This window comes from Harpegnathos saltator, unplaced genomic scaffold (genome assembly GCF_003227715.2).
Source record: "Harpegnathos saltator strain DR-91 unplaced genomic scaffold, Hsal_v8.6 scaffold155, whole genome shotgun sequence".
Classification (NCBI taxonomy): Eukaryota; Metazoa; Arthropoda; class Insecta; order Hymenoptera; family Formicidae; genus Harpegnathos; species Harpegnathos saltator.
In genome coordinates, this window is record NW_020229934.1 from 192471 (window position 1) to 217623 (window position 25153).

The window sequence follows — 25153 nt, forward strand, 5'->3', positions numbered from 1 at the left end:
ATTTAATATATATATATTACATCTCATTTTAATTTTACTGTTTTCAGTTTCGATAAGTATGTGGTGTGATTTGGGATATATTGGTTTGGGATTTGTGATATCAGCCAATAACTTAGCAACAAGTTATGCAAATTCTTCAAACATGCAGAGGGTATCGAAATTGAGAGAAGATATCATTTACAGGTACATATATTATATTCGATATCTTCTTACATTTATTACTAAAATATTAATTAGTATTTACATCAATTTGTACAAGTGACCGCCTTGATCACACGTATGTATAATGACACGTCCAATTCGAATGTGTTGGTATATGCATTTGTATAAATAAAATAAAATCCGCAATTTTTTTCTTTTTTGCATTTTGCTGTTAAATTCACGTTGCCACGGCATCGCGAATGGAATGTGAGTTTTAAAACGCGGTGAGTGAGTCTATTGAGTGTTACAGCTCGTGACGCACCGCAGAATAACACGATTTTCCGGTGACGATAGTGAATTCGTTTGAAAAGTAAATTGAATTTGAATAAGTTACATGCGAAAAAAGCGAATACGGAAATCGCATTGATGCGCTTTGACATTTGGATGTGAACAAACGGAAACGTTGACTAGTACACTATAATACACGCAGTAAATGTCATTAACGATATACAATGTAGGAGTTAAATAAAAACCAATATTTATACAAAGTTCTTACAATTATTTGGTATCATCGTGATATTTTCCTTTTGTATCTATTACGCAATGTACTCTCGAATACGTTCAAACCGAAGGTGTCATTCGTGAAACGACGCTAGCAGGCTAGAGGTCTGGAGTGCTCTCGGGGCGGAGAGGACATTTCCGTAAGAATTTCATGAGATTCTATCGAAATACAGTACATCGTTCATATTCGATGTCTCGCATAAAAATTATCAAAAAAAGAAAAAAACGAGAAAAGAAGAATCGATAGAGAGCTCGAGCTAGCCTATAGTTTTAACAAACGACAGATTTGCATATGAGTATTTTTTCCTTAGCGATTATCGCGAGATTATGGAAGAAGATTGTTGAGAATTGCAAGAGGTACGAGAGACCGATTGTCTTAAACGGCGGTACTTTGGGACACATGAGCATTCATAATTCTCTCCCTCTCTCGCTCTCGACGAGTCTTACATTTGGATATGTTCGTAATCAGTCGTTGTGCGCGGGACAGTTCCGTTACAGTTCCGTGGTGATCTCATCCTGCGGCCGGAAGCCGAGGATCGTGAAGTCGTCGATGAGGTAATCACGTGCGGGTGACCAGTCCGAAAGGATGGTGTAATTGGCCGCTTCCATCGTGCTCTGGAACTCCCACTGGGGGTTCAGGTCGCGATCCAGACCGTCGTTGCACTCTTCGTGCAAACCGCTGCTACCGCGATTGGTGGTTCCGGCGGATTCCGGCAGTTGTGCGCCACCGATGTTGTAGTTGTGACTGAACGCAGTAATCGTCAACTCTTGGAGACGCGAATTGCTGGGGCTCTTCGGCGCCCGCTTCTGGCTCCCGGCGTAGACCAAGGGCGTCGTCTGGCCGATTCTCTCGGAGCCGTTTGGACTAAGCTTCTCGTGGTTGTACAGCACTGAACTGTTCTGACCTAAGCTCGAGCTGATAGGACTGTCCTTCGCGTAGCCGAGGCTCGAGCTCGCCGGGCTGATACTCGACTTATCACTCGCCTGAAACGTGGCGAGCGGCACGTTCGCTTGGAATGTCGTGAGATTAGTGGGGGTGGTCCTCGGTTCGTACGGCTGGGGTGTTTGCGACGTCGCGACCGCGGGCTGCTGCGGTGGTTGCATCATTTGGACGGGGCTCGTCGGCTGCTGCAGAAACGTCACGAGCTGAGCCACCTTGAAATTGGAACAGCATAATGAGCGCCAACGTCTAAATATTCGTCGAGACGACGTGTACATATATACACAAATCATTCGGTCGAATAAATATTATTGTCGAGACAAGGAGAAGGAGCTTCCAAGACGGGGGGAGACTACGGTCTAAGACTCCGTGCATGCGGCGGACGTTTTCTTTTACCCGCGTGATTGTTTTTTTTTCTTTTTTTCTACCTTTACAAAGTAGATGCATGAATTAGACTCGGCTCCGGTGAAATATCAGACGGTAGAACCGCTCGTATGCGCGGGGTCTGACGCGCTACACGGTTTTGCATACAACTGGTTTATGTGTGACTCACCGAAGTGCTTTAAGGACTAGCGTGAAAAAGAATCGAAAGTGTGAGATAAAAAGCGTCGTTCTTTTCATACACAACGCGGAGATACTCCGCGAGGAATGAAGGATCTTACTTCGGGAGAACTGTGCCTTTTGTATCTCCTCAGCAGCCGCTCTGCCCATGAGAACAATCGTTGCCAGTCGTCGGGTGGAAGCGGTATCTCGTCGTCTCTTCTGTTCACCAGGACCAATATCCTCGCCAGGTCGCGTAGCACTGGCCTGCAACGACATTCGCAAAATATGTACGGCAAATATGAACAAGTCACATCGAGAATAATTGTAAACAGGCATAACTTTCTTATCGGACTAACAGCGAACGAGCTAACTTGCACGTTGTTGCACTCACATACCTGTACGCTTGGATGCCGACGGCGCCGTCCCCGTTACTACCTGAGTAATACAATTCTCTAACTTGTCGCCTGGTATCGTTGAGCATCGCGAGGAAGGTGTTAGCCTCTCCTCTGAGGGTCGCTAGGTGCTTCAGGAATTCCCTCCTCTCCGCGCTGAAAGCGTATAGACAGAGTGTTGTTAACGAATTCATAGAAGATACCAGGTAAACACACAATCAGCGCGGGTTGAACGAACCTATCCTCGTATTGCTGCACCAGCTTGGCCGCCCTTTTCTTCCTCCGATGCACGACTATCGCGCCGCACACGATGATGAAGATGCAGATCGTGGCGCCGGAGACCACCCCCACTAGGATCGCGACCTGGCTACCGGTGAGACCGAACATGTAGCCGGTCTCTCGGCAGATGCGGCCCATGTACTCATCCCGGGTCGACCAGTCGGCGACGAAGCCCGGTGGGCAGGTATGCACGCAGGTGCCCTGATGCAGCAGCACCGCGCATCTCGCGCACGTCCCGTCTCTGCATCGCCTGCATCCAGTCTCGGACTCGACGCATTCCACTGCAAAAACGTCAACGTTCCACACTTGATTTCGCAGTACTCTCGAATATTTGTCGGGCGTGCCGAAGAGAGTAGAGCGATTACGGCCGAGCGATTATACGAGTGACAAACGACACGGTGCGTTCACGATGCATCGAGGAGGCGCGCAGCTAGCGCGCAGCTAGATACCGATACCGAGCAAATGTGTGTCAAACATTTGGGGCCACCGCTCGAGGCTGTGGATCACCGATCTCGCGACGAGAATTCGAATCGCGCGGCGAGTCGCCGCGCCGTCCCGTTCGCTCCTACGGCATTTTGCGAGGCACTCTCGCGCGATCTTGCCGGATAGCGCGAGTTGTTATTCGAATCAGTGAAGCAACCGACTATTCGTAGCGAATTATCCTTTTTACAATGCAATTAGCATGCTTAAGATATTATCGCTGTGTTCACTTTACGAGCAACGATCGCGCGACTTCAGCATATAACAAAGAATACAACCATCAAGTCTTGCTCATCGTTCTTATCTGCATAATTTCGCGTGCACTTGGCTGACAGAAAATTACACGAGACATCGCGAGCGCTCGCTATCCCGAGGACTATCGCAAGGATAGCGAATGAGAGTTTCTTTCCGCTTAGGTGTGTTTCAGGTCTCATCGGGATCCTTCTTCGTGGGGTATATTTATATCTTCGACAAGTGCATCCTCTTCCTTTCCGTTCGGTGGCCAGATACATTACGGAGGTCACGCATGCGACCGGGAAGGCAGCCGGACGCGGACGGCATTAGAGAAAATTGGAAGATACTGTGCGTGTGTGTGTGTGCAAAGGGGAGAGAGAGAAAGAGAGATAGAGACTCCCTCGGTTCGCTGAGGGCTCATTAGTACGTGTATGAGGAATGCGGTTGCTGGTTTCTCGATTATGTGGGTCTATAAACGCCGTGCGGCAGGCCGCGCCGAGCGGCGTCACGTCGCACAGCGGGGCCCGACGGAATATCGACGGTCACACACATTCTCCAGGTTGAGAACACTAGGTCGGGCCCGTTTCCCCGGTCCGTCGCTGCCGACCGTGTGTTCCGTGAACCCCGGGGTCGCCTGTTTACTTTGCCGCCGAGATCCTTCGCGGCCCGACTCCTCGATTATTCCACGAGAAAATTCTTGCAGATATCAGCACGCGTGAATCCCCCCTCGTGAATCTCCGCGCTTTAACTTTCTACGGGTTCTTTCGCTTCTCTCTTTTTCCGCGATCGCGACTAGCGGCCAGCTCGCGCGCTCTTTGGAAAATGTATCGCGTCTTCGATTGGCTCGCCGTACATGCGCGAGCGACGCACGTACGTTCTCTCCCCGTAGAAAGTGCCGTGTGTGTCGTGTGAGTGTGTATGTCACAAAAATAAAGTCACGTCATTTATATGTTGGATTATTGTTGTTTGCGATTTTCATCGCTGATCGGACGTAGGAAGCTCAATGCCGATATAATTGAATATTATTTAACGGGACACGTGACGAGTGTTATAATTTTGCAAGTCCGCCGATCGTCAGGAGATAATCTCCGAGGTGAGGGGAAAGTGCAAGTCTGTCGCGGTTATTAAGCGAGCGGATAAACACGGAAAACTTCGGCATTATTGATTAGAAACGACTAGGACTGCTAGTCCTGCTAGGACGATAAGAGTGTAATCCGGCCAATTAAACCGACCAATCTAACGATCTTCGGGGCTATTTCGATTTCAGAATCGACGTTCCCGGTTATTATCATCTCCTCCTCGTGTAACTTTCAAAAGACTCACCGTGTCGATCGTGCTTTCGCAATTCCGATCCGCGCATCAGAGAACGATTAATGGACTCACCGAGTTAGCTTTTAATTAGATGATTAAAGGTCGAGGAGAAGCTTGTCGCCGCCAAGTCGCGCGCTGCCCACACGACCCGATTTTCCGCAATTTCCTGCCCCTCTCTCTCTCTCTCTCTTTCTCTATCGGCGTAAATACTTCAACGTTTTTCTCTTTTTACGTTCAACTGTCCGACGAAAGAGCAGCCTGTTCACGGCAAATAACGTCCGATTCGTTTGTGAGGAAACTCCCTGAGCGTCACAAGCGCAGCGGGTGCTTACGTACGCTCGTTTTCGTTATTAATTAGTGCGATTAAGTAGACCGTTCGTTGCGTCTACTTGGCGCTCCTACGGCGAACAACTCGCCGTTTCCGGAGTAATCCCGTTGCAAAGTACACGTCTCGCGTCCACGCTACACGCATATATTTACAAGTATAATTTAACTTACTTTCCGTGTGGCGCTTCGAGGGCGGGGGGGGGGTGCTCTCCGCAGCATATAATTAAATATGCACAATTAAATGGATTCTATAAGTTTCGCGACGAAACACTTGCGAGCTTCCGCGGATCGCGTGACCATCGGCCGCCGGCAATTGCTGTCGCCGGTCGCATCCGGCCAAATAAGTCGAAGTAGGTCCCCGCCTCGCGTCAACTTCATTTTTCGCGCTGTTTTTGTATAATACTAACCCACATTCGCGTCCCAGACCGACGAGGGACGAACCCGCGGACGCGTCGACGGCGACGAGCGAGCGCAGAGCGCGTTTAACGGTGCTCGTAAAAGTCGCCTCCTGAATTATGAAGTTATACGTGTAAGTTCACGCTGTGACGCGATCCCGCGAGAGAGAGAGAGAGAGAGAGAGAGAGAGAGAGAGAGAGACATGCGATCTTCTTTCGGGCACACGAGGCTCGTGTGTCAATCGCCCGTATGCACCCGCTGGTACATGACGGACGAGTACAGTTACTCGCGATGCACATGCGATGTGCAGCTGCAACGCGTTGTCATCGTTGATCTCTTTTTCTCTCTCTCTCTCTCTCTCTCTCTCTCTCTCTCTCTCTCTCTCTCTCTCTCTCTCTCTCTCTCTCTCTCCTCTTCTCTCTTTTTTCCCTCGGTCTGCCAGTCTGTCTATCTGCCTGCGCTTCCTCACTTCTACGTCCGCAAAATCTCGAAACCTGAATCTTTCCACGCCAGATACGCTTCCGACAGTGCCACCTCGCCACTCGCGATCATTAACGGAAGCGCGTGTTAATTAGTCCACATTAAAATTCCCGCGGCTCGTCGTCGCTCGCTCGTCTACCTCGTCGAAGTACCAGAGCGTTCCCCGTTATTACGGATTTTCATAATCCGTCGGAGCGGACAGCTGACGCGCGCGACAGAGAACTTTCTGACTCTAGGGATTACGTTTTTAAATATAAACTATATACTCGCGTGTTTCCCCTGATTCGTTTATATAAATTCAGGGAAAATGCGGAGAGGGCACCTCGAATGCGCGACAGAGAGAATTTCTTCTCCATGATATGCCGTATCACGCGGCTGAAATTTATGCGTGTCCAAAAGGATATGAAGCGTGACGCGATGCTGAGCGCGTCAAACAAAAGAATAAGTTTATACGTTATGCAGCGATAAAGTAATATCATTTTTTGTTCAGACATCTTTTCAGTCTGCTGTAATGTGAAAACTTTTCATACGCAGCAAGAAAGTTTCCTGTTCATTTTCAAACGAACGTGCTGAACAAACCAGCACGATACTTCTTCACAAATTACCATGCTGATGCCTTTTGAGAAAAATTCTCGCCGTGTATATTTTTTGAAAAATACGCACGACCCGTATGCGTGAGAGGAAATTACATTGCGGGTTGTATGCCGCACGGATTGCACGCTTTTCTGAAACGCGAGAAAAATTTACGCGCTGCGGAATATATCCAGACACCGGATAAGCAGCCAATCTGCATACTGCACTTTCTATTCGCGAACTCATTACATAATAAAACGCAATATTACCCAATAAGTATGAGAGTGTCTCTCGAGTAATAATACTATATCTATTTTGCTATTATCGCGTGATCGAGGGCTATTGGTCAAAAATTGCTGAAAATTGCCGCCACTTGTCGAAAAGAATTTTCCCTCGCCGCATCCGGAGGCTCGAGGGGATCTCTGGGTGCTGCGATCGCATCCACTTCGCCTCTGCTTGTCCCGCCACAATATCGGCAGACATCAAATATCGGAAGTGCATGCCTTTAATAATCTCTGATAAAAAGTTTCATTAGGGACGAAGCCCGACTCTTGGAGCGTTCAATAGCCTAGCTAAATGGATAGCTCGCTGGCGCAGACTATCCGGCCTATTCTGCAAAAGGAAACTCGCGAAATTCGATCGTGGATAAAGGAAGAGGATGAACGTGGACTACATTAGCGCGAGAGCAATTTTCCGCTTTATCGCGATACGCTTGACAATCGTCGATCGCGGATATCGCGCGTATAAACACACGTTGGAATAAACAGACGTAATAAAAGATCGCGCGCCAGGAACACGCTCCAGGACTTCAATTTCCTTGTCGACCTCAATTTCACCGGAGGATCCCTCGGAAAGAAAAAGGGGAAAACTTTCGAGACACGATTTTTCCCTGATTATAATATCGGAGTGTACGATACGCTTCCAGCTGCAAGTGGTTAAAAATGAAGCTCATGCTTCGCGAATTAAACCAACGCGATGGAATCGGGGCGAGTTCGAGCGAGGATCTGCTGATTTTTTTCCTGGCATTTCAATATTTGTCTTTTAATTATTTAATAATTAAGTCCGGCAAACGCGATGATCCGCCTCGACGTTTTCTCGATGTGGAAAGCAGGAAACTTTGAGGAGATTTACCGAGAGACAAATTCAAGCAGAAAGGTAGTCGCAGGAGGAACATTCTTCATTGATATCAGGCACATGTCGCAGCCTGTATTTTCGTGCTTTCTAAATTCGGAGCCGGTGCTGATGCGTCAGCGAGAGACACCCAGAATTATTCCAGTATTTCCAGTCTTTCCCACCGGCGAGAGTCGATCGTCGAGACAGGTACAAAATATTTAAGAATACCGACTGAAACGAGGAATGATCCATGTAGAGAGTCAGCGGGAGATAACGACAAGATTTTGTCCGAAAATTCTTTCGAGAAGAATTTTTAGGGAAAATTCGTAAGATTCTTTTGCAGTGAAGAGAAGATCAAAGTGCCACATTATCGTTTATACTCACTTGTCGACAGTTTTGTCTGGACCGATACACGTTTCCCGAACGCAGGATGTGATAAAAATGCCTTCCCGATTAATCATAAAGCGACAAACGGACGTCTGACGCTGCAAGAACTACTAAAATTTAGCGGTTTGTAATTCTTTGAAGAAAGCACTCGAATTTATGCAACGACGCGTTTTATGTTTCCAACGAAACGAAACCAAAAGAGGATAACAATTTTTTCTCCTGCGCAACACACTTTTTCGAAAACCCATCGCTTTGATCGCTACTGAGATAAGTCGCGTTAATTGTCGACAGTCCCAGCGTTAAGTATCACGACGAGCGCGATGCGACGGGCGACCTCCGTGAAAGTGAATCGCGTTTAAACGGCAGAAAGCGATAAATCACTTTTCACGGCCGATTAGTGTTTTTCACGAAACGGCCGAAGTCTACATCATTCGTCACGTCGTTGCCGAGCATCTGCATGTTCCCCGAGAGCGCTCGCCGGCGCGAATAATTGAATAATGAAGGGAGAGACGAGCGAGAGTTTAGAAATAACGTTAACAATGAGTCACAGGCGCGAGGAACGTAACTCACGCTCAGGGTTACCGAGGGAAACGATACTTCCTCCCAGATAAATATGCAAAACGACAAGATTGGTGCTTCCGCGTGCGGTCAGCGACAAAAAGTCACTTCGGGAAGAGCAACGAAGTTTTACGTCGGCGGAACAAATTCCGGGACGATATATTTCGCGGATCGTTAGTAGCGGCTATTTACGTTCCAGCGGTCGGGAGCAGCGATATCGCTGGTTCGTGACTGCGTTCGGATCAAGGCACTTCCACCTGGATATCAGGAAGTACCATATTACCGATCAGGTGAAACCTCTCTCTCTCTCTCTCTTTTCCCAACGATCGGCGGAGCCGAACTGTTGCTCTCGCTGTTGCTGCGCTATTGGCCTACCGCTCATAATACGAACCAGCGGTGATTTACGTCAGAGTTTCTCAACCCACGTCGCGCTGTCGTTGCTGCTCTCGCCGACGACGACCGTACGTTGATTAGAACTTTCGAGCAATTTCCCTGAACGTCGGAACCGCTTATGCTCTAGCACAAGACATACACACACACATTCCTCTCTTTCTCTCTCTCGCTGTACGGTGCGTACAGTATAAATTACGTTAAATTATATACGTGGAGGAAAAACGCGTTCGACCGGCACGAAACATCGTCGACGGCGAAAATAAAAGTCCCGTGGAAACGAGCAGCAAAAGAGACATCCCAACGCGTCGTTGCGCTTTCATTTTCCTGTCTTTCTAATTTCGCCGAAAACATGCATCACGCTCGAAGCGTCGAAAGCGAGCACGGACGTTTCTTGCGTGCGAAATTTCGCCAATTAGCGACGTTTCTCCTAAAGTGACATACTAAAGTTAATGTCAGGAAAGCAAATAAATAACCACGGCGTCGTAAAGAGATTCAGATTCGATTAATTCGGCCGGTGACTTCCCTATTCCACGAAAAAGGCACGGCGGCTAAAACGCGAAACTGGTCGCAGCTTATCTCGAATGCTCGCCATTAACAAGACGGTCGCAATAATCTCGCGCTTGCAACGCGACGCGCGGTTTCATTCAACCGTATCTTCATCTCGACCGCAAGAAGGATATGACGGCGAAGAAACCGCCGTGTGAGTCTTTCCTCGCGATTACTCTCTCGAAGACGTGGCTGCTATCGTTACACACACACATGCATCCACCAGATGCAACGGTAAGGCTCGTCGGGCCGCACTTCCCCGAACGACGTCAAACGACGTTGGGTCCATTCGCCTGCGCGTACGTTCACCTCACCTGCTCGATATTCGAGTAGTCGACACACTTTTGAAGGTGCACGCGCGCCCGCGTCGCTCGAGCAGCGAGGCTGCAAGGCCGTTCGGAGGCCGGTAAGCCGCGGATGTAACAACAACTGGCTTATTGCAAAAGCGAGGCGCGAGGGAAACGCGATACGTGTTGATTAACTGCAAATATTCGCGCCGTGATGGCGTGCGGAACAACATACGCGCCGAATTGAACGACGGTGCATCGCCGTTGACGCGTTACGACTGTCAACGACCTTCTCCTGGCGCAGATTTTGCCGCGATAGGTTCATTAAGTTTCGTGTAAAGCTAATGATTAATCAGTATTTGAGAAACTGGTAATCTCTCCCGATCCCGATGGGGAGAGCTGACTAAATGAACCGAAAGACACATTCGTCTATCCATTTATCTACGTCTCCCGCAATCCAGATGTCAGTTGAGCTTCTGCGCAATCAACGGGAGCCAAAGCGACGGTCGATTATATTCGGTTCTGTTATATAATTAATTCTATAATTAATTGTAATTAATTCGGGATTATGTCGGTGCGTTAATTATTCCGCCGCGCGTTGAATTTCGGAGCTGACATGGACTTCGGAAAGTTCAGTGGGAGTTTCAAAGTGAGATCACATCGCCGTGATTCGCGATCGCGAGAGAATCGTCGTAGAATAATACATGAAGATGATGAAGATCGCAGGATGAACCTCCCGTGCGTCTTTTCGGCGCTCACGCCCGTCTCAAGTTCGTCAAGGCGCGTTCAATTAGCGCGCAGCAACGACTCGCTGCGAAATTAACAAGCCGCAATTGGCAGACAGAGACCACGGACGGTCGACAGATGCTCGCGCCTGCCGCACGTGCATGCGCGGCGTCTGCACGTGTTGCGCGGCTCGCAGGACGATTTTGCGAGCAGCATTTCATCGCTTTTCAGCGAGAAAACTCGGACTCGCTTTCGGAAAATGCGGAAGAGCGGACGGACGCGGCGCGAAGATGCACCGCGTCCGTCTCCCGTGTTATTGGCACGTCTTCGGGGACGTTGGCACGCGCCGACGAATTCCGCGAGCGCGGCGCGCGAGAGTTTACGTCGTCGCAAATGTCAAATTCGATTACGTCCCGATGATGTCACGCGCAATAATTTCAGAAGGTCATAACGCGACGTGGCGCGAGCACGCCTTACATCACGGACGGGATCGTGAGCTCTCTCGGCCACACGGCCGACGAGGACGATGCGCTCATTGCGAATCGTGAGCGCTGAAGTCACCGCTCGCGACGACGACGCGACGGCGCTCGCGCCACGTGAAAGCGTGGCGAAATTAATTTTCCATGAACCGACGTTATCGCGCGTAAGCATCTGCTGGTGACTTCACGGGATCGCGACTCTCCTAAGTCATAAACACGTTCGAGGCACGTCATTCTCAATGGCGATATGCAAGTTGCTTTTGCATTCAAGGATCACGCTCCACAGAGTATCCCTCCTCTTTTCCTCCGCCTCCTCCTGTGCGACGAGCACCGGAAAAAATTTCACCTCCGTTTCCACGTCCGTACGGGAGATCGTTTTTACGTCGGGGACATCGATAGTCCGCGCGTCGTTCCTCAGCGAACGCGAGAGCGACATGAGCTATCGGGAATTAAGTTTCACAGCTGGAGACACGTACGACAACGATATCTCGATTCTTCCTGATTTGATTCCGCAGGTTTCCATATTAACGGATAATATGGATTCAGAATTAGTCAAAAGTTAGAAATTAGTTGAACCAATTCCTAGAAGTCGCTGAGGAATTAAGAAAGATGTTACATGTGACGCGGCGACCCGTCCTTCCGCGGACATCTCGCATACAATTTTCTGCCATTTTCTCGATATCGTGCAAAAGTGAGTGCGAGACGCTTGAGTGCTCTCCTCGCACTCGCATACCGCCGAAAGTTCCACAGCGGCGGCGACGAGCTCGTTCGAAGCTGTCCAAACGGCAAATCGATTTATCGGCCTGGTCAGCGGGCGTGTCTAATGCGAATTGTATCGACCGGCTCTCGGGGATATGCTCAAGGTGTAAGAGAGCCGGCTTTCCAATATTCCGCGCGAATTCGCGCGCGCAGGTAAGGCGACGAGGTAAGTCGCGAGAAAGCGCGCCATCGGTCGCTTTCTGCATTCGGTCCACGGATTTGCGAAACTTCATTTGCCCGTTTCCCGTGTTGCCAGCTGGACGTTATGTATATACTCACGAACTTGGCGCGCGGATTCAGCGTTCGGTGCAACACTAATTATCGGCACTATCTAATTATCGTAGCTGTTTATGTAACCCGTTCTGATTGCGCCGCTCTCGCGGAGAGCCAGCCGACGTGACTGCCGGTCGAAACAATTTAACAAAGCTAACACCGGACTCGCGAATCGCCACGCTCGCCGCTCGCGCTCCCGAACGTTTCCTCACTTGCGAAACGTCCTCGCGCTTTCGCACGCATCCCGTATGCGTTTGATTATGCACGTTGTTTCGCTTAATATGCACCGCCGCGCCGAGCCTCAATTAAAGCCTCGACATTTACCGAGCCAAAACTCATTAGGCCTTCTAATCATCAGTGTCATGCTCGGACATGCATACTCGGATATGCATTGTAACTGTTGATTATTCGACCGGTCTGTCACTTCAATAGCCCGACATATCATGTCATATCAAATGATATCTGGACACGGTCGGGGGACGGGGGTCGGGAGGACGCGCGTGAGTCTCGGCCGAATGATAATTAATTGTCAATTAATTCATCATTTTTCGATGAATGTCAGGGCTTTGTTGCAGCACAGACTGCGATTCGTATAGCCAACTTGTATGTTTTTCTCCTCCTCTGTTTCGCGAACTTGTCGCAACCGAGCGAGAAACGCACGCGAGACTAATTAAAGCGCGCGCTCGCGGAAAGAGCGCGAGCGGAGGATGTCGAAATGGGCAGCAGTTTCGAGTTATAATCCGCAATCGCGGATTATCAAGAGGGAAAACGGGAAAGCGGGGATCCGGTCGGGCGATTTGCATTCGCGGCAAGTCGAACCCGTTTCTTCGCGAAGGCGCGACTGACTTACGGCCGAGGCGGCGAGTTTCCGCTAAGCGTCGAGAAGAAGTGGGTCGACGTAGTAAATTGAAATAGATGAGAGAAGGCTAATTGCCACGGAGCAGAGCAACGAGGGCCTGACGTTTCCGAATACAAAGAGACCATTTCATGGCGTATGCTCACGGAGGAACGGTCTCTAATTTCATCTACCATCCGAGTCAGTCTCGAAGAGGTCCGATCGGGAGGACGACGAGTCGCGACGCGACTCTATTTCGGACTGCAGATATCCGAAATCGATTTTTTCCCCGAGAACGAGAATTTAGCTCGGCGAGAGCTAACGTATCTCGTAGCGTTCAACATTTCATTCGTAATTGTGAAAGCTGGCCGATAAATATCGAATGTAGCCGCGCGTTGCCGTAAATATCGCGCTATCGCCGGGGCAAAACAAAGGAGAGATCTCTCCGAGTCTCTCTCCTCGTATCTTTCGCAAAAACGCCCGGCGATCATCGGAGAGGTGTCTCTTTCTCCCGCCGCTCTTTTCTTTCGTTCGCTCGTTTGCCTCGATTTTTCTATTTTGTTTGCCTATTATCTCGATAAATGGAGACTCCGTGGCGGGATGACTAACGACCGACGTTGCGGCGCGGCGCGTGTTTCTCTTGCCTACGTAGGCGCTCGAGTTCTGCCGCGGCACTCCTACAAATAAGTAACTGTATTTCGCGATTTACTCCTCCGCGGAGGTACGCGAGCGAGCAAACGGGGCCCATTCGCTCGCGGACCCCGTCCGGCCGAGAGATGGGAGGAGAGAAAGAGAGAGGGAGACAGATAGACGCGCAGGTAGAAGGATACCTGGACGTACACATCGAGAGTCGTCGTCGTTCGCCAAGAGAAGAGAGAGAGAGAGAGAGAGAGAGGGGAGAGAAAAAGAGAGAGAGAACCGGTCATTACGTAACTTGGTTAATGTTGGGCCCTCCAGCCGTGTACAGTTATAACTCATCGCTAGCGCGACGCCAAGTACTCCGGGCACGAGTATCTCTCGTTCGCACTTGAGTATATTTTTCAATAGCTCTGCACTGTGTATATCCTCGTATCTAATTATTTCAAATCGATAGCTCGCGATAGCGCGCGACGCCAGGTGTCATGTGTGTGCCGTAATGTTGTTGCAGCCAAGGTTACCGGGTGCGCTTTTCAAGCATCTGATAAAGCGTCGGATTGAATCGCAGGGGATTACATTTACATCGATTCGCACTCGAGGGGATCTGCGCCGTCGAACAGATTATACTCTAATAATAATAATAATAATAATAATAATAATAATATTAATGTTAGCACACACGCGTCTGATGCACGCTGATGACTTTTCGCGTTTTCACCTCGTTCTGAAGCGCATTCTAACTGTAGTCCGTCTGTCTGCGATAATTCTAACTGTATTCTCCCAGCAGTCTCGCGCGTCCGACTGATTTATCGCTTCTACCTCGTACTTGTTGTTACTCGAGTTATACACTCGTGTTATTATTATTATTATTATTTAAATACCATCGGCTACACATGCGATATATATCCCGCGAAAATCAGCGGGGAACAAAGTGCCGCGCGTAAGTGCGATGTGCGACGAAAGGTCGCGGTTTCACCCGCGTCGGATTATTTTCAACAACGTAGCAGCAGCTGCGCAACTGCGTATGCAGCCACGACCGAGTACACTTTGTCCTGAGAGTACCGGTACCCCGTGTACTACTACTCGAGTCTACCTACATTCTACGTAGCTCCGCGAGCGAGCCGGGAACGAAATACGCTTTACATTTCCGAAGGTAACGCTCGCGAACGAAGGAGCGATATCGACCGGTGGGCGCGGGGGAGCGACCAGGTGGACGGTGAAAAGGAAACACTCTCGTCGTCCTCGCGAACGCGAGGCGAGAGAGAGAGAGAGAGAGAGAGGCGAGAGAGAGAAGGGGGGGAGGAGGAGGGAGAAAGAGAGATAGAAAGAGAAACCTCACACGAGCGTGGCTGCGCCCTCGCACCCCTCGTCGTTTATCGATCGTATCGCGAAAACCGCGGGGGTGACCGTTGCCGGATCACCGACGGACACGACAGAGGAGAGACGCTCTGACGTAAATATCGCGCATACGCGTCGTAGGAAAAGGGTTCGTCATTCGATCGAGAAACTAATCGGCCAATCTGGACGAAAGGATGAAGTTAGCTCGGGGAATGAATTACGGCCCGAGAAGGGAATTCGCGGCGCGCGGCGCGGACCGATTCGCGCTTTGTCGCGCGAGGCGCGAGTTCGCGAGCGGCCGGCTCCTGGGGAAAGTCGCGACAATAAAGCGACGGCTAATGACGGGAACCGCGTGCGACGCGAACAGCGCGGCGGAATAATAGTAGCACGACGAGCGGTGTCGAGCGGCGCGCGAAGGAGACGTGACTGGAAAACTATGCGGTCACGATGGTACGTAGAATATACGCGCGGCTGTGCGTGTCGCGAGCGCACGCTCGCTACGTGCAGCACCTTCGCAGCCGGTTTTTCACCTCAAATCAATTCCGTGTTTGTTCTTGCTGAAACGAGGATGACACGTTCGCGGCGGCGACGGCAGCGGCGGCGGGCGTGCATTCCTTTCCGTCGCAGGCCCCTAATTCGAAACACGAAGACGCGTTCGCTACGCGCCAGAAGAGAAAATCAGTCGAGGCGAATCGAACGAAACGAGCCGCGTTGCATACGACGAGCCCAATTATCTGGAGCCTCGATTCTTTCAGCCAAATTTTCGCGTGTTCTTCTAGTTCTTTCTTTTCAATCTCTTTTGGTTTTTCTAATGTCTAATGTCACCGGCTAATCAACGTAAGTGCCGATGTTATTGACGACCTAATCGGTAATATTGATTAACGACACGCTTCTCTTTCCGTTTTGCTTGTCAGACAAGCGGGACGATGAAAAGAACGAAAGGGCGCGTTGTTGAAAATGTAGCATGCTGGCTGTAAAATTCTTAATCGCGTTTGAACGAGATAGCAGAAGGAGACAGAAGCGACAACGAAGGACGACGGGAATAAGGAGGACGCAGATGTTCGAGCGTGTTACCAGACCCGAGGCGGAAGTTGTCCGACCGGATACCGATAGCGAGCCTGAACGAGCCTTCTGGCTCGTAAAAAGCGCACATTCGGCCGATAAAGGTGCATGTTTCCCCTCGGCTCTCGGGGCGAGCGAACGTTGCGAGAGCGAGCGCACTCCCGAGTGCACTCGACGAGTGTGCACGCGAGTGTTCGTCCGTGCGTGTCTGGATCGGTGATGTAAAAGTCGCTTTATTTTCCGTAGCCGACGTGCAGGTGAACGAGACCGAATGCGTTTGAATAGTCGGTTATTCACACACATACGCCGTCCGACTGAAATCTCGAGACAACATTTTTCAACAAGGTTTTTCATAAAAAGGAGAAAGAAAAAAACCAGGAAGGCGCAGGGAAATGTCGTTCTCGAGGAGCCACGAATGGAAAAGGAAGAGACGCTCTCGAGCGTCAACAAGTTTCATCGCCGGATTCGGTGATGCCGGAGCATCACGAACATGCGAAATGCGACGAGGAGTGTCGCCAGTACGGTAAAAGATCTCGTAAAAGCGGCGAGCCGTTCGAACGAGTCCGAACGACCGTAAAATCGATTTACAGGCGTAAGATTGCCGGCGCGAGTCCCCGTGGAACGATATCCTCGCGGTAACATCGTAAATAGAAACATATCCTGAAAAAACTCTCGATTTTTTTATCTCCTTCCTCTTCGAGTACGAATTCCGTCTCCTCCTCGTGAGATTACAACGCGCCGTCGAAACGTTTCTTCGTCTCGCGAAGCGACGGTGACATCCGTTAGAGTAGAACTCGGAGATCTCGTCTCGACGCGATCTTGTCGAGATACTGCGCGGCCGATTTGATTTTTATCGAGCGACAAGAGAGAGAGAAAGAAAGAGAATTTAAACGTCACGACGGCAGGGACGAAGCCGCATGGAGAAGCAGATTGCGCTAGATTCGTAGAAGAAAACGGTACTTTAGAAAATCAAATGGGCTCTCTCTCTCTCTCTCTCTCTCTCTCTTCCTCTCTATCTCAGGGAGAGACAGGCAGAGACGACTATCGTGTACCCCACCACCCACGGCATCCACGGAGACCGTCATCCGACCGGTATACATCGGTCAAAAAAGTCTGGATTCCGCTTACCTATAGTTTGCTGAGGAGAACGAGAGGGACAGAGAGAGAGAGAGAGAGAGAGAGAGAGAGAGAGAGAGAGAGAGAGAGAAAGAGAGAGAGAGAAAGAGGAGGGGGTGAGAGAATCGAGTAAGGTTCGAGATAAGAAGATCTCACGAGCGCTCCGTTAACCTTTTCAGCCACGGCCGACATTCATACAAGTCCTCACTGCGACTCACCGTTGCTTGTTTAACGTAGACGCGTTGAATTGTTCGTGAAAAAAATTATTTTTCAATTATTCGCTGACTTATCGACTGATTTGCCGCTAGTTCGTTCTTTTCGTCTCACTTGTCAGTTCTCTCATTTAAAATTCGTCGAAGTTACGTGTCGGGTGTTAGCCGAGAGTAGCCGAGGGGCTTTGCGTTTAGCGTGACTTTAAATTCGAGACGGAAACAACCGCTGAACGCGGATGTAGCACCTAGCTCGTTGGAGATCATCTGATATCGCGTTAACGCGAGAGCGACAATTTCTCCACTTGAACCGAACTAACGCTAACAGGACGTCCGCTGACGATCCTCGCGATTATACGTGTCACTGGGTCGCAATACTCATACACGGAGCGCGAACCCGCGTGACTTTTGTCACTCTCCGCTCAGCAGTGCGATATAACAGGACGAACGGCACTTCTGCGATTACGCTAATTAAGAGGGACCAGGAGAACGACTCCATACACTACCTCCTATACAGGCGATGATCGCGTTCCACCGCACGTCGCGCCGTCGTCGTTGTCGTCGCTGCTGAAGCGAGAAATTGAGAATCGACTCGCGTCCTATGTCGTCGGATATATACAATTATGCAAATGTACATGGAAAATATACGAGATGTCACGTTAGCGGTACACGTTGTCGGCGCGATTTGCTTCTTGTCGACCACCACGTCATTCCGTGCACCGCATGTCACATCGTGAAATTAATATCCGCGCAAGCGTCATTCGAGGAAGTGAAAGAAACTCGTGCGAGAAAAGACGAGCGGAAGAGCATGTTTAGCGCGAGGTACGAAGCAACGATACGTCGAGTGTTACGTCGTTGCCGAAAAATGTCATTAATACGGTAAAACCAAAGAGACTCCCGGCGGCGGTATCGCGCTGGTATCGCAGTGGTATCGCGGGCGATCGTTCCCAGAAACGGTCGGGCGATGTGGTGATTCGCGCTCGCGAACAATCGTCGTAACCGTGAAATTCGCCAAGTTCCTTTCTTCGCTCAAGGATAAACGCGGACGGTCGTCCCCGGTGCGCGCGCGCTCTCTTGAGAGAACTCGCGGGAACCGCGAAAGCGTTAACGACCCGAGCGCGTCGCGCCGGGGAACAAGATGGCTCTCGGTCGCACACATACAGTACGTAGAATCGCGCTAATTACGAAAACTCCGGGGCCAATCTTCTCATCTGCGCGATAATAGTCGCGCGGCTGGCCGTCGTCGGTTCTCTCGGACATTGAGCACGTCGCTCACAGGATGCTGCCGCTCATCGCAGCGCGACGACAACGTCGACGACGACGACGTTACGTCAATGACGCGTGTCACACGCGGACCCCGGACATGCCCGGTCAACACGCCACTCAAGGTGAGAGAGAGAGAGAGAGAGAGAGAGAGAGAGAGAGAGAGAGAAAGAGAGAGAAAGAGCAATTTTGCGACAAGGAGAATGAGCGGTCGACGTTATTGCTATAGCGCGGTAATGCAATAACGCGGAGAAACGTATTTGCGAATCGCACGCGCGCGCTCGAGCTCCAGGAGGAAGGAAGAGGTCGTGGATTGAGAAATTGTTCGCGGTGAAGTCGGAACGGTATCGCGCAAACAACAATGCACCGGAAGCCTACGCAAAGGAGCGTGTTCCGCGGCGAACCGCCGCCGTAGCTGCTCGCACGGTTCTGCGTCAACTTTCAGGCAATCTCTTGTTCGCGAATAGCGAACGGAGAATTCCAGACGCTGTTCTATTTGTCGTTGTCTCCGACACTCGCCGGGTATAACCACTTAATTCTGCCGAGTCCTATTTGGAATTCTATCCTGTGTCTATCTCACAGGTGTGAACATTCTGAATTGACGAGACTGATCGACCAAGTCCGCATATATTCTTGTCATTTCGAGTCTACTTCTCGGATGAGAAAATTCGTCGATTAAGTCGACGAATTTTCAGCTAGTTCAGGATTGCTTTCATTCGACAACTAAATCAATCGATATTTCTTTCATTTGTTTCAAGTCTGTTTTAAATCAATGTAAGACGCGGCCGAGAATCGCGACTAATCGCTCGTACTTTTTTTTAGCGCTTTACTTCCAGGGAGGTGAGGAGGAGAGAGAAGGGAAGAGGAACACTTTGGTATCAGAATCGTTTTTCTCTGCGACGAACTACATGGTCATCGAACTTTCACTGTCCGCCGCGAAATGGCTCGCATTACCGCGCGCGGCGCGCGACTTTTACGCGAACACCGTTATCGCCCCGCTCGTAATATCGACTAATCTCCGGTGAAATTTGCGCCGCACGTGGCTGTGCGCGCAGCACGGAGTGTTCATTAAAGTCTTGCAAAAGGACGAAAGTGAAAACTGCCGGCAAGGAAATTTACATGCGGCAACGCACGCGCGCGCGCGCGCAGCGCGCACTGTAGCAAGAATTAGCGGAGAATCAGCACAAAAGAGATCCCGCCATTACTAACGAGGCGCCGTAAAATTGTATTTGTGTATGTGAAGAACGAAATCTCAGCTCGCTGAAAACTCGCCGGCGCGGTGAAAAGCGATATCCATGTCATCGCGTTCAAAGACATTCCGACTGTGTTAAAATTTAGATAACAGTGATAACCGAGGATAATCGACCGTGTAGAAACCTCCCGGAAGCATCATCCTGTTCCTACAACCGAGATCCCGTCGCACCGAGAAAAATGTTACCCGAGACTTCCAACTAGAATCGTACAGCGAGAGGATTACAGTCGGGAGAGGCACTTTTCCAGCAGGCGTTATCATAACATATCGGTGTGATAACAGCATTGTACGCATACCGCTACTAGCATTTTCTTGTCGGGACAACAAGACGAAGAAAATCACTGTAGTTCAGAGTAAATGTGAACCTCGTTTCTTTCCCAGACAGCAGAGAGAAAAATCAGTTGCACAAATCCGCCGAAGTTTCTTTCTTCATGTATGCGTTTGGTCCGGACGCTGGCTCGGCGAGCCGACGACAAAATCGCAGCGTATCAGGAACGCTCTATCGACGTCGCAACAAGGAGATTACAGCACCGAGTAATATCAGGATCAAGCGCGTGCAGCGCGAGGACGACGGCGAGGTGAAGAAGGTGTAGGGATCGAGTTCGCTTTTCTATTTACTTGCGTCACACAGCGTGGAGCAGCGCGTTCGAGCGCTATCGAGCGCGATTAGGTCGATGTGTCCGTTTCGCGTTTGTGCAAGTGAAAGGACGAGAGCCGTTTTCGCGTCTGTCTGTCTGTCTGTCTGTCTGACCGACCGGGCGCGCACCTCTCGGATATGTGCCGTGTACGGACTTTGCGCGCGTTCCTGACCAGCGCGGATCGCCGACATTGGATTATCGCGGATTAAATAGCCGCGGCGGAGGATATACGCGCCATCAAGATGTGTACGGCCGAGTCGGTCCCTCCTCCGGCCTTGAACTGATTCTCTCCGGGTCGAAATCCGAAACTCACGTTTGCTTCCTCTCGTCTTTCCCGCCGGAAACGTGAACTCGATAAACCCTGCGAATCTTCCCTCCGTCTTCGGCTACCCCCGGGTTACTGGGTTACACGCGCTCCTTCCTCTGAGTGATTTTGAGGACTCGAAGAAGGACAAATCCAGGGTGCTGACCGATAAGAGAGACCACGTGGTCGCCATTCGTCACGTCAGCGGAATTCCTAGCGAATCATCGTTTCGACGGATCCGGATCGCGCGCGATGGCCGAGAGAAATCGACGCGTTTAGCGAGACGAAAAATTACAGTTGTAGACGGCAAGATAGAGCCCGTCGCGGGATTAGTTCGCGCGCTGTCGTGTCCCGAGGTAGCTGCAATGAAAGGCGACGACGTAATCCCTCTCTGGCGTCGTGTACCTCGCGTCGTCGTCGAGCGGGGTGAGCACCGCGAGAGGATTTCTGGTGCAATGCACCTGTGAACTCGCCAGAGAGAAGGAGAGAGAGAGAGAGAGAGAGAGAGAGAGAGAGAGGGAGGGGAGGAGGACGGAAACAGGGCAGAGAGAGAGAGAGAGAGAGAGAGAGAGAGAGAGAGAGAGAGAGAGAGAGAGAGAGAGAGAGAGAGAGAGAGAGAGAGAGAGAGAGAGAGAGATACAGAAGGCGAGTGAGAGAGCATTGTGCAACAATTAGCGGTGGTCGGTGCTGACCGCCGGTGGCCAGCGCGCTTCGCGCTCGCCTTCCCTCAGGAGAGGAGAGACGCGGCGTTACGCGCCGGGTGCCACCGCCGGCTCCCACAAAAGAGAAGCCGGCGAATAAACCAGCGAGAAAATAACACGACGGTTCGTCCGCCGAATCACAAGGACAGCGACGCATCACGGGAACAACGGCGAGCGGGCACCGCGGCAAATGAAATTTGTCTTACCTTACCTAACCTCTCACAGCGCTGAAGACACTCTCCGTAACTTGTCAAGTGTCAGGAGGAAAGGAAAGTCCTCGCTCGTCGCTCTTCTCGCAGCAGGACTTTGCGATTGTATCGTCGCCGGCGCAAAGGCGCTGCCGCGCGAACGGCGAAGCGTCAAACAGCGGCGATCGAGAGGTCACGTGAAACGCAGGACGGAACCGCTGAACCGGAGATGATTGCGTTCGCGCGACCGTCGCCGCGAGCGAGTTTCACACGTAATGAAACCGCCGAGGACACCGGCACGGTTAGCAATTACAGACACGCGCCGCTCTTTGTGATCGCGCGTTATTAAACGCGACAGTGCGTTATTGAAACGGCGCAGCGGCTTCGAAGGGGCTTCGATCGAGAATCGCGCGGCCCGCGAGAATCGATAGCGCGCCGATCGATGATCTCATTCGATCGCGCGGAGCGTGGCAATTCGACGATATCGATACATCTGCTGTCTGCAGCTGCACCGAATTGCACCGTCCGCATTTGAAATGCAAAGTGGACTTGACTTTGGGAAAAAGGGAGAGGAAGAGAGAGGGGGAGATTGAGAGAGACGAACACGGAAAGAAAGCAAAGTGCTTTGAAAAACGTAACTACACGTATAACTCTACAGGTTCGAATATGCGTTAACGTTAATACGACGTACGTAATAGGGAGTTCTCGCAATATCGTCTCTCAGATACGGTAAATATTGATCGGTAAACGAATGCTATTGGTCGCGTATATGACGACGTTATTTCTGAGTAAATAACGTTCACGATTGACGTTTACCGTATCTGAAAGACAGTAGAAAGTTTTTGCAATATCGTCTCTCAGATACGGTAAATGTAAATCGTGAACGTTATTCGCTCAAAAATAACGTCGCGACGTATGCAACCAATAGTATTCACGATTTACGTTTACCGTATATGAGAGACGGTATTGCAAAAACTCTCCAATGTAAATCCGATGGCGCTAAACGCCGGACGGACGAAAGGCAGTTGCGACGAAACTCGGAATTCGTTCAGAAATGAAGCGGCGAGGCGAAGAGTCGCGTGACGGGATGATTGGGTCAGCGGTATTCCTCTTTCTCTTTTTACACATACGCAGCGCAATGTTCCGTCAAGGCGAGCTGACGTTTCACACGTGCCGTCGCTCGCACGTACATCGAACAACAAGTATTATCGCTCGGTTTAATCATTGACGAATGAGGCGCGCGATGGAAGACGGAACCGCCACGCGGTATATAAACTGAAACAAACTGCTCGATTCGCCTGTTCGATCGTGCGTGCCTGCGTGCGTGCGTGCAGGCCCACGTGCGTGCACACACACACACACACAGATGCGATGGCAAGTGTCAAACCGCAATGAGGCGCGCTTTTCCTAGCTTACCTAGCGTTTCTTCATCCTGCGCCCGGCTGTAATCCGCGAGACAGGCGAGGAACGCAGCGAGGAACTGCAGCACCAGTAGCGTCGTTGTCGAATCACTCATTTCGCGTCGACATAATTTCCCCGATGCGACGGTACAGTGAGAGAGAGAGAGGAGAGACAGAGAGAAAGAAAGAGAGAGAGAGAGAGAGAGAGAGAAAAAAAGAGATATCACGAGGTCTCATGTGCGATCATAGTAATCGCGTGCTCTCAGAGCTCACTCCCGCGCCGACGAACAACAAACGACGTTGCACCTACCTCGCGTGACGTTCTGCTGCATACTGAAGCGCGCTAACGGCACGCGCGTGGAAGGGGGACAGCACTCTCGACGACGACTCGAGCCGCCACCACTCGTTGCTACTCGCTATTACTCGTCGACGAAGCTCGTGCGGATAGTGATGACGTCGAAAAGGAGACTTGGGTAGACACTTTGCTCGGAGGATCGCGAGAACGCCGGTTCCCGTTGGGGTCTTCATTTTGTTCGTATTGCAGTTCAACGTCGAATCGAGACCGAATGGTAATTGTTCGGCGATGATGGGTGGGAAGAGTCATGACCCTCCCCCATCTGATTGTGCTGCTTGAACATAAAAGAGAATTTTTCCAATTACCGTTAAAATGTACTGCTTGAGGATAAAAACAACTCAGATTGTTTCGCGGAGCCCTACTTGTGGTTGTACAAGTCATCGTTGAGTCGCGCTATTTGAAAAGAAAGGTTCGTCTACTCTGCCGCTCAGTTGTTGAGGAAAGTGGAGACTCGTAGCGGAGGCTTTGGAACTAATCTGCAACGCATCGATTAAAGCTAAGACTCCATGCATGCGGTGAGCTGCGGCAAACGGCTGCGGTGACCAATCAGGAGACAGACGCATGCCGGAGCTTGCCGCAACCGGACTTGCGCCTCCCTCCTGATTGGTCACCGCAGCATTTGCCGCAGCTCACCGCATGCATGGAGTCTTAGCTTTAGGCCCAGTTCCACAACTTGCTTTAAACGGAGTTTAAAGAACTAACTAACGGGTCTAAGGGCCCTCACACATGGGATGCGTTTCGTTTCACGCATGCGCGCGCACTTATTTATAGTTTATGTCACGTATACTATAAAAAATGCACGCGATGCGTGAAACGGAACGTACCCATGGAATTACATAGATGGCATATGCATACATAAGAGCTTATGGACCAATGAGCATCTAGATAGCATCTAAATGCATTGTGTAAATCAATATAGCGACTAAATACTCGATGCTCATTGGTTCATAAATTCTTATGTTATGCATATGCGTCTATGACTGCGTTCAGTAGAACAAAATGATGCGAGCGTTTAGTGATTATTGTCTGTGATTGGAGCATTCTTTTAGATTCTTCATAGATCCAGAAGTATTTACCAATCAGGAGCGAGAATCACTAAGCGCTCACTGATCACTTTGTTCTGCTGAACGCAGCCAATGAGTGCGTTCACGACACTCAACAGTTCCGCAACTGTTGAGCAATTCGTCAACGTTATTGGTCTGAATGTAAGAATCTAACAGTAAGGACCAATAGTCACTAATCGCTCACTGAGCGGTTTTCTCCGCTGAACGCACCCATTGGCCGCGTTCAGTAGAACAAAGTGATCAGAGAGTGTTTAGTGATTATTGTCTGTGATTGGATTGGATCATTCTTTTAGATTCTTCATAGACCCAGAAGTATTTACCAATCAGGAGCGAGATTCAGTGGAAAATCTAGTAATGTTGTCCAACTGTTGAGTCTGCTGAATGCGGCCATTGTCATTCCATGTGTAAGGCGAGCGCACAGGTTTTTGCACAACATATAATACATAACGCATAAGAGAATAAACCAATCAGTTTTCTTCATTTCCCTCCTCAGAATAAAAATGAAGAACTCTGATTGATTCTCTTATGCGTTGTGTATTATGCGTTATGCAAAAGTCTGTGCTCTGGCCCATAGAATCCCTTATCTTTCTCAGGTTCATTGATCCATCCAGCGC

General features: G+C 50.2%; 1 protein-coding gene across 2 annotated transcripts; it reads right to left on the reverse strand.

The window, feature by feature from the left end:
* Positions 1–192: 192 nt before the first annotated feature.
* On the reverse strand, positions 193–23898 carry T48 (FU domain-containing protein T48). Of its 2 annotated transcripts, none has more exons than XM_011141271.3 (6): positions 23838–23898; positions 23431–23746; positions 2816–3137; positions 2581–2733; positions 2305–2449; positions 193–1857 (listed from the first exon to the last, which is right to left on the reverse strand). In XM_011141271.3, exons 2-6 carry the CDS (start codon positions 23450–23452, stop codon positions 1195–1197), a joined length of 1305 nt encoding a protein of 434 aa, XP_011139573.1. In that variant the 5' UTR covers positions 23453–23746; positions 23838–23898; the 3' UTR covers positions 193–1194. The 2 variants fall into 2 exon arrangements, with proteins under 2 accessions (XP_011139573.1, XP_011139572.1); XM_011141270.3 differs by having other exon boundaries at positions 23137–23746.
* Positions 23899–25153: the final 1255 nt, after the last annotated feature.

Bases quoted from the DNA above. Each gene is read 5' to 3' on its own strand.
- T48 (XM_011141270.3), bottom strand. From the start codon at position 23,236: ATGAGTGATTCGACAACGACGCTACTGGTGCTGCAGTTCCTCGCTGCG. The intron at 2,734-2,815 runs GTTCGTTCAACC...ATACGCTTTCAG, and splicing joins GTGCAGCAATACGAGGATAG to CGCGGAGAGGAGGGAATTCC. The intron at 2,450-2,580 runs GTATGTGAGTGC...ATGTCGTTGCAG, and splicing joins GTCGGCATCCAAGCGTACAG to GCCAGTGCTACGCGACCTGG.